This window comes from Nannospalax galili, unplaced genomic scaffold (assembly GCF_000622305.1).
Source record: "Nannospalax galili isolate Female #2095 unplaced genomic scaffold, S.galili_v1.0 scaffold961, whole genome shotgun sequence".
Classification (NCBI taxonomy): domain Eukaryota; kingdom Metazoa; phylum Chordata; class Mammalia; order Rodentia; family Spalacidae; genus Nannospalax; species Nannospalax galili.
Window position 1 is genome coordinate 295071 of NW_008344314.1, and position 16364 is coordinate 311434.

The 16364-nt window shown below is 42.7% G+C and overlaps 1 protein-coding gene across 1 annotated transcript in view; it reads left to right on the plus strand.

Moving 5' to 3' along the window:
* Nucleotides 1–16364, plus strand: part of LOC103740061 (CD109 antigen-like) — a gene marked incomplete at its 3' end in the record, with an annotated part of 109300 nt that overhangs the window by 10812 nt on the left and 82124 nt on the right. Inside the window, 3 exon segments of the mRNA XM_029567150.1 lie at nucleotides 5263–5455; nucleotides 5645–5694; nucleotides 6657–6829. Coding sequence (XP_029423010.1) covers nucleotides 5263–5455; nucleotides 5645–5694; nucleotides 6657–6829 — 416 coding nt within the window.

The window sequence follows — 16364 nt, forward strand, 5'->3', positions numbered from 1 at the left end:
ACTTTATCTTCCAGTCTTGATACTCTGTTTTCCATTTCGTTCATCGTATTGGTGATGCTTTCTCCTGTCGTTTCTAATTGGTTTATGGAGTGTTTCACTTCGTTCTTTATTTCAGCCTGAGTGTTCTTCAATATTTCTAGCTCTTTTCTGAATTCATTCAGAAGTTTATCCCTATCTTCCTTCAGCTCTATGATTACCTTGTTTGTGTGTTCTTTAAATTCACTGAATTCTTTTATCATATTCATCATTGTTCTTTTGAGTTCCGTGTCCTGCATTGTCTCTAGGGGGTTCTCATTGTGCTCCTCTAGAGGATTACTGGTATTTGGTGGGGATATGTTATTTTGGTTTTTCATGTTATTATTTTTTCTCTGTGATTTTGACATGTGAATTTCTTTTGTACTTTCTGACTCTTGTGTGATACTCCAGCCTTCAAGTTTAGTTCTACTTATTTTTTTGAACTTTATGTGTCTTTGTGGTTTCCTTTTCGGTATGAAGAGCTGGTTTGTCTAAGCTTCTGCTTCTCTCTTTTGATTTTATATTGTCTTGGCCAGATTGATTTTGTGTTCAGGAGTTCCGTGGTGGCCCAATTCCAATGTGGGTCAGAAGTTTTCAGACTTTCTCCTTAGGTCTGGAATCTTCTAAGAATGATTTTGGCCTCAGGAACTTGGGTGTTGGACTGACCTGAGACCCTGAGTGGCTGCGCTACACAGGAAAGCAAAGGCAGATGGGGTGGGAAGAAGCCCCAAGATTTCCCAGGGAGTGGATTGAGTAGCTGGGTTGTACTGGATACAAAGGATCAGGGAGAGGAAAGGTAAGCCTCGGAGCCCCAGAAAGAGGCTGTCAGCCCCAGCAAGAGGCTGGCAGGTGTTGCAGGACCAGGGAAGTAGAGGGAGGTGAGGGCGGGGCCAGGTCCAGAAGTGGTGTCCCTGGGGCCCAAGAAAGGCACTCAGTTGGTCTGGGTGAGAAGGGTCAGGAAGCAGTATTGGTTCCCCTGGTGTCTGGGGCGCCAAGTCTAGGGATGGTGAAGGTCCCAAACTAGGAGTCGCGAACAGCAAGGGAGATGGAATGGTGAATGTGGCTTGGGGAGTCTAGGCATGGAGGGCTGAGCTATAGATTTACCCCAAGACGCCTGAGTATAGGAGTGCAGGCTGGGAGAGTTAGCCCGTGGTGCAGGTCCAGGGACCCAGAGAGAGGTGAGGGCGGGGCCAGGACCAGAAGCGCTGCTCCTGGGGCCCAAGAAAGGCACTCAGTTGGTCTGGGTGAGAAGGATCAGGAAGCAGTATTGGTTCCCCAGGTGTCTGAGGCCCCAAGACTAGGAGTGGCGCTGGTCCCAAACTGGGAGTAGCGAACAGCGGGGGAGATGGAAGGCTGAATGTGGCTTGGGGAGTCTAGGCATGGAGGACTGCGCTTTAGACTTGCCCCAAGAGACCTGATGATAGGAGTATCTCTTCTCTTTTTTAAGAAAATATTTTATATTTATTTGGTGTTTTTAGACAGGGTCTTGCTCTGTCTCAAGATGTCCTGGAACTCACAATGTAGACCAGGCTGCCCTCAGCCTCACAGAGATCTGCCTGCCTCTGCCTCCTGAGTATGGGGATTAAAGGTATGTACCACCATGCCTGGCTATTATTATTTTTTAATTATGTGTATCTGTGTGTGCGTTTGTGCATGTGATTGCAGTGCCCACAGATTCTCCTAAAGCTGAAGTTACATGCACTTGTAAACTACCTGATATAGGTGCTGGAACTTGAACTTGGATCCTCTGGAAGACCAGGATGTGCTGTTACTTGCTAAGTCATCTCTCCAATCACTCTCTTATGATTTAAGCCCATGAATCTATCACCGATGCTAATGAAATAGAAAATGGCAAAATTAATGTACAATGTTCTATGAAGTTAAAAATTATCTGGGGTAAATGTGAAAACTGTTAATGAATGACATTTGAAGGAGTCAGGGAAAGGGGAAAATAGAGGAGAGGAGAGGTTAGGAAGGTAAAAGAAAAAGAGGTATGAAGAACATTATAACTGGGAAACGGGTAAACAATTAGAGAAAAGAAAAAACAAAAACTCCAAACAAACAAAAACCACCACCAAAAACAGATAATGTAAGATGTATACAAATGTAAGAAGGGGGCGGGAGAGAAATGTAAGCCTTGAGAAAAAAAAAGATAAAGTCAGAATACTATTAAAACTGTAGTAGAGAGAGAATAAAGGGAACCAAGTAGCGAAAGATAAATGAAGAATTTAAAAAGAAAACAAAAAAGACTATCCAAAAATGAAAAGTATGTGTAAATACATTATACAAATGTATGATGGGGAATAAAAATATAACAATGAAAAGTTTTAAAAATATGATAAAATAGCTGGGCATGGTGGCCCATGCCTGTAGTCCCAACACTTGGGAGGCAGAGACAGGCAGATCTCTGTGAGTTCAAGGCCAGCCTGGTCTACATAGTGAGTTCCAGGCCAGCTGGGGCTACAGGGAGACCCTGTCTCAAAAAGACCAGAAAAAAAGATGAAATAAAAATAATGCTAAAAGTATACTTTAAAAAACTGCTTTTGCAGAGGACCTAGGTTCGATTCTTAGCACCCACATGGCAGCTACGAACTGTCCTTAACTCTGGTTCCAGGGGAATCCAAAACCCTCTCCTGACCTCTGCCGCATTGCATGACACTGGTGTACTCACAAACATGCAGACAATACATTCATACACATAAAACAAAAAACAATAAAGTCTTTTTAAAAAGTGTATGTGGACCATCACAGGAAATATGAAGCATTGGACCAGCCTCTTTCTGGTCCAAAACTTGGAGTCTGTTATACATTCTTCTGGTTGGGAGATTCAGTTGCTACTGTGGACTCTTGTCTTTCTTGTGGGTCATGCCACTGTTGAGTGCATCCTGGGAAAGTTGCAGAGCTGGCTTTCTAGTAGCTTCCCTTCTATGCTGGGCAGGCTCTCTCATCCTCACATCATACACCCTGGCGTTGTTAACGTTCTAGCCGGCTGGAGTCTTCTAAGTGTATTTCTGTGGGAAGCAACCAAGGTCTCTCTGTACAGGTGGAGAATCTGTCCATTCTTTCAAGGTCTTGTAAGTATTGACACAGAGAGATCCCACCCAGTCAGAGGGCTGTCCTTCATTCAGAGTTCTTGTTCTCTATAGCAGTGAGCAGCAAATGACCATCCACAGAGGAGTCACTGTCACACCAAGCCTGCTACTGGATTTTGGTCTGTGTTCCTGTGTGTGTGTCTGCCTCTCTCCACCAGGCTGTGTGGCTTGCCTTTTGGGTGGGGAGTCTGCTTCCCCTCTTGCTGGGCAGCCCTGGCTGGAGGTGGGTCGCCAAGATTTTATGTTTTTGATGTACTTTTCAGCAGTTCTGTCACTGAGTTTTTGAACTGTTGAGACTCTTCCTCTTTTTGAAACAGTCTATTCTTATCTTTTTGGTTGTGAGCCTGAGCCTTTAATAGCTGTGCCCGCTCTCCAGCTCAACAGTCTATTCTTATAACAAGGTCACCAAATGCCTAAATCTCTGTGAGGTTAACTCTTTATCAGATGTATATTGTGAGGGAGGAGGAAGCATAACCATGGAAGCTGTTTCAACCTAAAATCTGTGCAGATTTAATTAACTAGTGGATTCTGTCTTTCCATAGTCTTCTTGTAAGGCAATATTACCAACTAATCTTTTCGATTCTTTTTTAAAGCTGGCCTGACTGAATTTAGTGTCCACCACTATGAAGTGTAAATTTGGGAATTTTTTCAGTTATCTCAACTTTCTTTGCCCATTAGAGTGCTCCAAATCCCTCTACCTGGAGACTCTGTGGCCTACTGTGGGCTCATAGAGAGAACACACAGTCGGCACCACCGACTCTGCTGAGTCAGCCCCCACAACTTAGTGTGATTCTAACACACACTAGAGTGAGAAGCACGGATTTAGAACTTGGCACCTTGCTGCCATTTGAACCTGACCCTCTCTGGACCAGGGAGGTGAGGCGACAAGCCCAGCAGTAACAGCTGTGCCAAGAACAGGCAGCACCGGGGGTGGGGAAACACACACTTCGCACCATACCAAGTCCTGCTTGCACAGGAAGACAACCACTAAAGATAGGCTGCCTTGGAAGGGGACCTCAGGGACATCTGCAGGCTGTGGAGCAGGGGGAAAGGGTGGAACAGGAAAGGGAGGAAAGCCGGTTCCTGCACTCCCAAACCCACACTTAGTCTAGGTGCTGCTTCCCCTGTTTTAGCCCACAGCTTCTGCCCATCACCCCTCTGCTTGACCTTTTTCTCTAGTTGCATTTGCCCCATATTAGAACGGCACTATCTAAAACTTCTCCATGAATTAGAAAGTTTAAGTCTTCTGGGACTGAATGTTCCTGTTTTCCCAGTTTGGCAGTCCTGTGCTTTTATGGTGTAGTCACGATGAAACCTGAGTCATCTTACCATAGCTGGTGCCGAAGAGGGTGTAGGGGAGGCAGCTACAGGCAAAGCAGACCTCAGAAGAGTTGGGAACCAGTAATCGCCAGGCACCTTCCTTTATTTCCGGAGACGCGCTACTCCGGATCCTAAACGTGCTTAGACAAATTTTTCCAAGCTCTAGAGTTTAAAGAGTTACTGCAGCAAACATATTTAGAGATATAGCTACAACAATAGAAGCATCTTTTCAGACAGTCGTTTCTCAGGGTTTCAAGTGGCATTAGCTAACTTTTTTTTTTTTTTTGCAAGAATGTTTTTTTCCATTATGTCCTTAAACAAAAACAAAAACAAAAAGCAGCAACAACAAAAAGCCAGGGCCAAACCCAGGGCTATGCCCCTCTTGTAAAGCAAAGAAACCGTAACTTTTTCTTAGAGAGGAAAACAGCATACTTTAACTTTTTTAATCTTATGGAAGAAGTTTTTCTCTGTCCTCTTTCATACACACTAAATGGCTACCAGTGTATACCCACTGGCCATTTCTCTAACTAAAATCTGACTCATAGCCTGGAGGACAATGATTGATTTTTTTTTTCCACTTCACATCGCTGCTGTGAATTTCTGCTCACAAGGATGGGCCTGTTTATTCGCTCTGGGCATTGCAGGTAGAGCGCTAGAGGAAACAAGCCCAGGTTCAGGGTGGCTGGGAAGTGGGTGCTCTGTTTCCCGCGGGCAGCAGGGAAGGTGCGGCCGGCAAGGCGGGGCCGACCCTGTAGAGACCGCTTTCTGCTGGACGAGCCAGCGCCATTGTGATGCAGTGGGCGGGGTGAAGCCCTCAAGTACTGCCTCAATTTAGGTCTCCCCGCATCCAGGCCCGCACATTCCAGATTGCTAAACCCAGGTCTCAGGGGAAAACCACGAAGGCGGTGGCCAGCCACATCGCGCAGCAGTGCGCGCTCTGCAGGCAGACGCCGGGATACAGGGCACGCGGCTACAGAGGGCTGCCCACCTTCCCGGCCTGTGCGCGGCCCAGCTGGCCCTCCGTCCCGGTAGGAACCCGGGCGGGCGCGGGGAGGGCGCGGGCAGGCGCTGGCCTGTAGACCGGCGGTCAGGGCTTGCTGAGGCTCTTTCTGGCTACAACAACTTTCTAAAGTACGTCTTTCTAGTTTTAGATCATATTGCCTCTAACTTTGGCATCTAAACTTTTTGCTCCTAAACAATGTGCCTCCTTTTCTCAGAAACGTATTTTTTTTCCTAAACAGGATGTTTCAGCTGTGATATTGTCAGTGTGAGTGAGGCTCCCAAAATGTAGTGAGACTGCCATACCAGATGTTGAAGGAAGATAACTAAACTAGATATGAAAGTGCTCCATTCCCAAAGTTATGCAATTTAAAAAATATATATATATATAATTTTCAGTTGTGTCATACCTTCAGCAGAGAAAAAGATTTTTTAAACTTTTATTATTTTTGCATAGGGTTTCATTTTGTAGCCCAAGCAGGCTTCAGACCCTAGGCAGTTCTCCTGCCTCAGGCTTCAGGATTCCAGGCCTGCACCACCACACTGCCTGATTGGGACTTTCCTGATTTTGGTCTATAGGACGGGCTAAGTGAGTTTTTTTTTTCCCCTTGGGTGGATACCCAAAGCATGAAGATTTAATCCTAGGGGAGAGAGAGAGAGAGAGAGAGAGAGAGAGAGAGAGAGAGAGAGAGATCGAGAGATCGAGATCCTAAGCAAGTAATCATGCAGAGATGAGGTTGTCTGTGAAGGAGAAGCTTGGAAGCTTATACTTTGCAGTAACTTCTGCATGCTCTAGAAGGCATCTTTTGCCCTGTGGCTCCTCCTATGCACTGTGAGTGTTTGGGAATTGCTGCTGTTTCTGTGGCAGTCCAAGCACTACTGAGCAGCAGTGGAACCCTGTTAATTTTTGCTGCAGTGCAGTAGTATGGAGAGCCTCACTCTCCATGTGTGAGGTTAAGAAACTAGGTTTCTTGGGCCAATTCTAGGTATAGGCAGGGTGATCTCTGTGAGATGGAGCCCAGCCTGGTCTACATAGTGAGTTCAGGCCAGCTGGAGTTAGGGGGAGAGCCTGTCTCAAAAAAAAAGAAAGAAAGAAAGAGAAAGGAAGGAGGGAGGGAGGGAGGAGAGAGAGATAGAGAGAGAGAAAGAAAGAAAGAAAGAAAGAAAGAAAGAAAGAAAGAAAGAAAGAAAGAAAGAGAAACTTGATTTCTCCTTTGTTGGGAACTCTAGGCTCAGCTTTCTGGTGATAGCCCCAGGGATCATCAGGCCTGGAGGAAATGGGACTGTTGGGGTGGAGCTTCTAGAGGACAGCCCCTCAGAGAGCATGGTAAAGGTAGAGGTTTTCAAGACTGCATCAAACCAAATTGTTTCTGTTCTGGAAGCAGAAGGAATCTTTGAAAAAGGTGAGATAAATTGCATAGTTGAAATATGATAATAAACCATGGAACCTGAATTTACAGCAACTTCTACAATTCCCATCTAATTCTCACTCCTGTCAAGTCTGAAACTGTCCCTGAGTGTTCTTCCAAATGGAGATTTAGAGACCCAGGTTCCTTCCACATGTGGCCCCATATGCAGCTGGGAGGCTGCAAGGAGGAGCACGGAGTTTGTTATGTGGGAGGTGTTTGTGGGCTAGGCCCAGAAATGCTATTTGCCGCCTCTACTAATATTCAGTCAGCAAGGAGGCTGGGGAGCACAGGCTAGTGTATGCCAGAAGGGGGTAGTAATACCATGCTTACTGGTGCAATGGACTTTACTACATAAACAATGCTAACTGGGTGCAGTGGATTTTACTAGCCAGTGGGAAGAAAAAGAAGAGCAACACAACCCAGTTTTACAGAATGGTAGACCTGATTTTATTGACTAATAATAGTAAAAAAAAAGCAAAACCAAAAATCAATGGGAGGAAGTAACATGAAAAAGTAGCTTCATTTGTAAAAAGAACCAACATTTTTGGGTTCAAGTGTGAATTCTAATCTGGCCCAGGATTGTATTAGGCCAATGAATGTCTTCTTTTTCAGTACTAAGAGAAAAATAATTCTAGGAGTTATCACTTAATACTGAAGATATCGATACTTAAAATGGGAAGTTATTATAGTTTTTCCTGGTTGCAAGAGCACTGTATGTCCAGTGATTACAACTTGATAAACACTGACAGTAAAGGGAGTAAACTCAAATCACTGGTGATTCTGGCACTCAAATCTAAATGCTATTAATTAAAACCATATTACAGTAGGAACTGAGGCGTAAATTACTATGAATTTAGGAGTCAACTTAAAATAATCACTTAAGGGGCTGGAGGGATGGCTCAACCATTAAGACCACTGGCTGCTCTTCCAGAGGACCTGAGCTGGATTCCCAGCACCCACATGGCAGCTAACAGTCATCCTTAACTCCAGTTCCAGCGGCTTTGACACCCTCTTCTGACTCCATGGGCATTGCATGACACAGGTGCACTTACATACATGCAGGCAATACATTCATATACTAAAAATAATAAAATATTTTTTAAAAATCACTTAAGAGTGAAGAATAGATGAAATTCAACAACTGTCCTTTACATGAATGTTTATCCTTCACCAGCATAGAGACATTGACACCATCATCAAATGTGCTTCTTTGCACAGGAAGTTGACTGGCTGGGTGGGTAAATTGGGATGGGAATCAGGAAGAGGGTATGCTGGGGCCAGGCTGTTTTTCATGTGGGGGAGCAAATTCAGAGAAATGAGGCCTTGTTTTCCTGGAGAGGAAGTGTGGGTTAGTTTTAAAAATTGGAGCTTTTAGCTGGGCATGGTACTGCACACCTTTAATCCCAGTACTTGGGAGGCAGAGGCAGGAAGATCTCTGTGAGTTCAAGACCAACCTGATCTACATAGTTCCAGGACAGGCTGAGGCTACAGGGAGACCCTGTCTCAAAAAGACCAAAAAAAAAATCTAGTTCAGTTAGGATGGTCTTCTGGCGGAGACAATGTTGTTAACTGTACTTTTCATCTGTGTAGATCAAGATCAGTCCCATGGTTTTTTGAAAGTATATTAATTAGCATAGTGTTTGGGTGGATCTTCCAGGGCAGGTTTTCACAGGCAGCTTTGCAAGTGGAAATCAGTCTGAACCTGTAGTTAGGTGAGGATTTTAAAGGGTATTGGCTTTTCATTCACATATCTTTGCTATTGTGTGAGATATGTATTAACAGGAGGGTGAAGGCTGAGGATAAAGGACCTCAGTATACTAGGCTTGCTCGGCTTTGGAGCTAGATTACCTGGATGCAGGAGACTGTCAAGATTTCTGCAGGTTTCTGTTTTATCATCCAATAAATAGTGATTTCTGACTTATGTGTTATACACTTATTGTGAGGATTAAATGAAGAAATATAGTTAAAACGCTTAACAGGTAGGAATTGTTCACTGCTGTTAGTAGAAAAGAATAGCAACCATTCATGTCCAGGCAATTATTAATCACGTATTGAGATGACCCTGGACTAGGAACTCTCTAAAAGGCCTCTCAGTAAGAGGGAATCAGAAGGCATTTAGTACCTTAAATCAAATATTGTTTGATTATAGTGCCTGGGACTTTACATACAATATTTAATATCCTATGAAATAGGCACTATTATGCCGAGTTTGGAGATGAGGGAACTGAACTGAAGAGCGAACATTAGGTTTTCCTGACTTGAACAGGTCAGTTAGTAAATGGCAAAGCCTGAACCTGATTCTGTCTGGGGTTCAGATGCTGTAAGATCTGGTGGAGTTACCTTCCTCTAAAACCATCTTCACATTTACTTGCAGTGTATTAGACTCACATCATATGAAATCAAATTTGGATCTACAGAAATACAAGATGAGTCAGGTATGGTGATGCACTGCTGCAACCCCAGCACTGAGATGGCTGAGAAGAAAGACTGAGAGTTTGAGGCCAGCCTGGGCTCTATAGTAAGACTGTCACAAAACAGAACAAAACAAAACAAAGCAAAACAGATAATAGCAATGATGAAAAGAGCAGCAGAAAGAATAGTAAGATCAAATGCCACCTTTTCTCTAACTTCTTATGACCACTGAAGAGTTTGGGATCCTAGAGGGAAATCAAAGAAGTCAATTGGATCACCTCATTTATGGCTAAGGAGACTGTAGAGAGGCCTGGTGTTTGGGGCCCTGTCTGAGATCAAGCTGTTATTGGTGGCAAAGCTGGAGATGGATCATAGTTCTCCAAATCTTCAGGCAGCATTCCATTATCCTCTAGAAAACTACTCTAACATATGGAGAACTGTGTTTAAGGTCTAGGATATATTTAAAATGTTGATTCTGTATGGAAGATCAAAGGGTAGGGGATCTTAAAAACACCTGTGCATTTGTACAAGAGTCTTAGTCAGCTCAGGGTGGGGTCGTTCTTTGTGGATGACTGGTTCTGCATCCACAACTGGGCTAGGAACATGAGAGATTTTTAAGAAATTAAGTTCTATCATCCTGTTTCTCAAAGTGTGAATTGTACTCATACAAGTGTCAATTCATGGCCACCCTTCAGACGTGGGTAAAGTACTGCGTCTTACCGATGTTAAATGAGAACAACTACCTGTCAGTGTTTTCCAAATTGTACTTGACCACGTGGAAAACCTGGGCGTGAAAGGCAAGCCCCAGCAAGCTGATGACTCACTGCCGAGAGAGGGCCCTCTCGGACTTCTGAACCTGCTGCTGAAGCAGCCCCCAATCTTAACACTTGGTGTTAAGTTTCAGCAGTGGAAAAATGTGTTTTGGGGTTTGATTGTGAATCAGTGATTGAAGTTGAAAGTAAACACTAATTCTTAAAACCCCAAGTTAAGCATGCAGTGTTCTCCTACTAAACAGTCATTGTCCTCATGACTCACTGAAGGGTTGTGGTAGAAAGAGAAAGCAGACCCCTTAAGAGTTTGGTCTGGGTTACTGTTGATCCTTCGTATTCTCTTAAGACAGCATTCTGATGCTGAAACTTGTCTTTTCTCGAAGATGATTCTCTTCATTTAGTATTTTGTGAATGAATAAGGGGTGGGGGTAACAAGAGGATGGATAGGATCCAGAAGAATAACATATAAAATTAAAACTGTAAAGCTGAGTGTTGTGGATCATACCTCTAGTCCCAGAATTTGGGAGGCTAAGGCAGGGCAGGAGGATTGCCATGAGTTTGAGGTCAGTTTGGGTTTCAGAGTGAGACCTTGTCTCAATAAATCAAACCCCACCTTCTCCAAAAAAGTGCAAAGAAGTCAATCACTGGGTACTACTTTACAGGTAGATAGGAGTGAGAAGTTCAGGGTGCTATTGGTAGTGTTAGATATAACACAAGGGACTGTGCATCCAAAAGCTACTGGGCCAGTCCTGGTGGCATACACCTTTAATCCCAGCACTTGAGAGGGAGAGCCAGATGGAACTTTGTGAGTTCTAGGCTATCCGGGTCTATATATTGAGTTTCCAAGCCAGCAAGGGCTACAGAGTGAGACCTTGTCTCAAAAAAAGGTTGTAAAAGGGGTGAGATATCTCACCAGGGTAAGATACTTCCCACCAAACCTGGCAACCTGAATTTAGCCCCCAGGATCCAAATGGTGGGAAGAGAGAACTGACTCCACAAAACTGTCCTCCAACCTCTGCAGGTTTGCTGTGGCATGCACGTACACTCACACAAATAAATCAAAATTTAAAAAGCTACAAAAGGATTTTGAAAGGTTTTGCCATAAAGAAGTGATAAATGTTTGAGGAAGTAAATCTGTTTAATCTGAAATTTAAACCTTACACAATGTATAAATGCATTGAAATATCACATTGTACTCCATAAATATGTATAATTTTTGTGTGTCCATTAGTTAGTATAGAAGAAAAAAATATTTCTGGCATGAAAGATAGGGTCAATGCTAGTGCCATATACTACTAATGGTGTCTAGAAGGTTGGAGGAGTTTTTCCCTATTGTATGTAAATGAAGTTCCATGTAGTTTGAAAATAGTGTTTCTTATGTATGACTCTGCGCTTGGTACTGTTACCTTGTTACTTCCAGAGGGACAAAGATGTCCATTCATAAATGTCCCAGCTCTGCTATGGCATATTTGGTGTTTGGTAGGAACCATTAATCCATTCTTTAGAGAAGGGAACCATTCTTTACAGAAGGGAAGGGTATGCTGGAGGAAAGAGATGATGGCCGGAAATGGCTTTCATGGGAGGGAGATAGCAGATATTTTTGTATGTGTTTTCTGAAAGTGTGCTTCATTCTTCTTTGGAAGTAAGTTTGGAGAGGCAGCAGGTGGGGATGTCCAACTCTTTTCAAAGTGTAGCTCTGTAAGGCATTGTTTTTGTAGAGACTAACAGTATTTGTAACACTAATAATCCATGATCTGTACAAGAGAGACAGCTTAGGGAAGAACAAGACTGATGCAGAAGATTGGATGAGGGAAGAGTCAACAGAAAACAATGACAGAGAGGAGCCTGAAGTGGGCAGATGAAAGATGGTGTGATATCTCAGAAAGCCAGGAAAAGGGAGGAGAAACTTCTGAAAAGGAGGTCTATCATAAGTCTTTGAGACAGAATTTAACTGTGTAGCCCAGGCTGGCCTTAAACTTGAGATCCTCTTGCCTCTGCTTCCTGAGTCCTGAGATTTACAGGTGTGTGTTTCCACCCCAGCACTACCTTTTCATTTTATGAAGGAAAAAAAGGAAGAGAATGGATAAGAAATACTTTGACACATAAAGTTGAGATGAAGAATAAGACTAAAGCACAGTTTTAGGAACTCTTTGGCAGTTTCCTTGCTCTAAATTGTGCAGACCTGGCCACCTTGTTATAGGATGTCCTGCTGGACTGTGAGACACTGGATTCCAAGGCCTGGAACTTGTCTTGTGTGTATAGGGTGGGGGCGGGGAAGGAAAGGACCGCTTGTGATGATTTAAAATTTATTTGTTATTTTTGTGTGTTTTGCCTGCATATATGTAAGTGCACCCATGTGTGCAACGCCCATGTAGGCTAGAAAAGGGCATCAGATCTCCTGGAACTGGAGTTCTGGATGGTTGTTAGCTGCAGTGTGGGTGCTGGGAACCAAACACTGATCCTTTGCAAGAGCAGCCAGTGTTCTTAATTGCCAAGCCATCTTTGTAGCTCTAGAAAGTGCCATTCTGACCTATCATTTCTTGGTGTAGCCCAAGCTAATAATTGTAACTAAGGTGTAGTTACAGGACTTGAAGAGGAATATAGTAGATCCTAGTCTTCCTCACTTCTCTGCTTTTCTCCCTGAAAATTATCTGAATTGGCTCTCTTTTTTATTTTAAATTTTTATTTATCTATTTTTATTTTATGTGTATGAGTGTATGCATGTTATGCCTGCATGTGTATAAATGCATCTGAGTTGTACAGTGCCCACAGAGGACAGAAGAAGGCATTGGGTACCCAGGAACTGGAGTTATGGACAGTTGTTAGCGGGCATGTGTGTGCTAGGATTCAAACCGGGTCTTCTGTAAGAATAGTCAGTGCTATTAACTGTGGAGTCATCTCTCCAGACCTATTAGCTTTCTTTTTAAAATTATTTGTGTGTATTCACTGTGCAAAACAATATTTCATGATGATATTTTCATACATGTGTGTCACACTCTGCTCAGATCCACCTTCTGTCCTGTGCCTTCCCCACCCCTCTTATTCTCCCTTTCCCTTTACAAGCAGGCATCTTCTACTTTCATGCCATATATCTATAAAATGTATGAATATATATGAGAATGTATGTGTGAATATATATATATATATATGTATATTTCAAATCAAGCTTTCTCATAAGAGAGAGAACACATGGTATTTTTTTTTATGAATTGCCTTTCTTTACTTTCAAGACACTGGATGAATTAGTTTCAAGTTTTGGTGAGGGCGTAGCAGTGGGTAAGCAGGTCTGTAGGACTTTTAGTTCTGAGGAAATGAATCATGAATTCAAATTTGAAAAAAGAAAAAAAATCTGACAAGCAGACTGGCTGGTGAAGTTGGAAATAAGTGGGGGGGAAAGTTTTCTAATAATACGTGGTAGCTTCCCTTTGCCAGGGAAGAGTTAGGAATTTGTTTATGAAAATGTAGCTGCAGAAATGATTTAGTATTACAAGCTGAAATTGTGCTGAAACATGTTAAATCTCTTCAGGAATATAGGGAACGCATTTATTATTGTAAGCATTTCCAACATTTATTAAATGCCAGACTGTATGTGGCACAAATGTGTGTGACAGAAGTACTTGACTGCTACACGGAGTTCTTGTCCATGTGCTTGTTCCAGGGAAGTGAAAGAGACTGATTTCAAATGCTTGAGTGGATGGTGAGGCTCGTGGGAGTGCTGTGCTGACAGCTTCAAGGTCGTGTTAGGCTTGCTGGATTAGAAAGCTAGATGAATTAGCTTCACTATACATGGATGAATCTGGTTGAGGAAGGATGGTTGCTTACATGGTACTTAAACTAACAACATGGATAAGATGAAAAGTTGACTATCCAAATACTAATACAAGAGTGCATGAGTGAAAGAGAAGAACACAGAGGGAATGCGAGATTATGTTTCAGAGACAGTTTTGGAAGGGATAGCTGGGTCTGTCCTGCACTGTTTGGGAGACACAGCAGGTCAGAATGGAAGTTCTGGAGCTGCACTGAAACTGAACTCTTGAATCAAAAAAATAATTGTGCTTACATCACAGTACTGTAGTGAGGGTTAAATGAGATAATGCTTTATCTGCACCATCTCATATGACAGTCATTAGTCACATGGAGTTTTTGAGTATATGAAATGTGGCATGTATGAATTGACATGAGCTATCGATATAAAGTACATGCTGAGCTGGGCATGGTAGAGCGTGACTTTAGTCTGAACACTTGGGAAGCAGAGGCAGGTGGCTCTCTGTGAGATAGGGGCCAGCCTGATCTACATAGAGAGCTATAGAGAGTTCTAGGCCAGACGGGGCTACAGGGAGACCCTGTCTCAGAAAACAAAACAAAAAAAACGTAAAAAAAAAAAGCAAAAATACATACTGAATTTTGAATATTGGTACTAAAAAAAAAAAAAAACAAACCCCAACAAACATAAGTTTTGAACATACTGGGTTAAATAAAATATGTTTTTTATTCATTTAACCCAATTCCTTTGTGTGTGTGTGTGTGTGTGTGTGTGTGTGTGTGTGTGTGTTAATGCATTTCTTTAGAACATGTAGCACAATGTCTGCCACATGGTAACCATTCAGGGAGCTGTAGCTGTTTTTTCCTTGGCATCCTCTGTATCAGATATTAATACTAGTGCTTCCTTCTGAGCACAGGCTGTGGCATTAGTCCAAGCCTCTCTGTTGGTGATTGACTATGGCTTCAGTGGACTTTCAGCCTTATTCCTTGAGGAAGGAGGAAGTATTCCCCACAGAGTGCTCTGCACCACAGGGGGTGGCAAACGTATTGTGCAAAGGGTGAATGTAGTAGATTTTGCTGACTGATGGTCTTTATTGTATGACTGAAGGCTCCTTTACAGCCTCAAAGCTTTGTTTTTGTTGGGTTTTTTTTGTTGTTGTTGTTTGTTTTTAACTTTCCAGGTATGTTTGCTGTTTGTTTGTTTTCTTTTCTTTTTGAGACAAGGTCTCCCTGTAGCCTCAACTGGCCTGGAACTCACTATGTAGACCAGGCTGGCCTCCATCTGACAGAGTTCTGCCTGTCTCTGCTTCTCTAGTGCTAGGACTAAAGGTGTGCACACACCCTGCTCCTCCTGTTTGTATAATTTTGACCTACAGTGACATAACATTCTTCTTTTTTCTGTTCATCTGTTTAAAAGTGCAAAATCCTTCTTAGTTCATGAACTACACAGAAAACCAAGTCTAGCCCATAGGTGTGCCCTGCACATATAGAAGCCAAGAACCTTGCCTGACCCTTTCTCATTTGCATTTAACCTTGGTTTATATTGTGCCATTTCATTTGTTTTACTTTTAGTGGGTTTTTGCCCTTATTTCAATGAGCAGTCTAAATGGAATAAAACTTTTTGTATGAATTTCATATTTTTTGAACTATTTATAAGCAAAGGAGCAGGAGAAACAGGAGTATGAAAGAGACCAAAGGAGGGTTTTTTTTCTTCATTTGAAGCCACTTGTATTTTCTGCAAAGATTTAAGTCATTGAATAGTTTTTTAGTCTCACATGAAGAAGAAACATTGTATTTATTGGTCTTTTTGAGACAGGTCTCCCTGTAGCCCCAGCTGGCCTGGAACTTACTATGTAGATCAGGCTGGCCTCGAACTCACAGAGCTCCACCTGCCTCTGCCTCCCAAGTGCTGGAATTAAAGATGTGCGCCACCACACCCAGGGGAACGTTGTATTTTATTTTATTTTATTTATTTATTTTTTATTTATTCATTTTTTTGGTGTTTTGAGACAGGGTCTTCCTGTAGCTTCAGCTGGCCTGGAACTCACTATGTAGACCAGGCTGGCCTTGCACTCACAGAGATCCGCCTGCCTCTGCCTCCCAAGTGCTGGCATTGAAGGGGGTGCACCACCACACCTGGCTAAAACATTTTATTTTTCTATTTTTATTTTTATTTTTTGGTCTTTTTGAGACAGGGTCTCCATGTAGCCCCAGCTGTCCTGGCACTCACTATGTAGACCAGGCTGGCCTTGAACTCACAGAGATCCATCCTCCTGCCTCTGCCTCCCAAGTGTTGGGATTAAAGGTGTGCTCCACTACGCCCTGCGAAACATTGTATTTTAATGTTCTATCTTACACAGATTTCTGGTAGAAACTTCTCATGTTGTCAGTTTGGAAGTGAGAGACCTTTTTGCATAATGAGAGAACACTTGATAAACTGGTGAAGACTAAAAGCTTTTAAGTAACAATAGGGACAATAAACTTCAGTTCATTATTGCCCATGACTGTATGACAAAGGGCTGCGGAAGACATTAAGGCTCAAATATTAAGTTGGCTACATAGAGAGTGGAAAATTCATTTTTTTC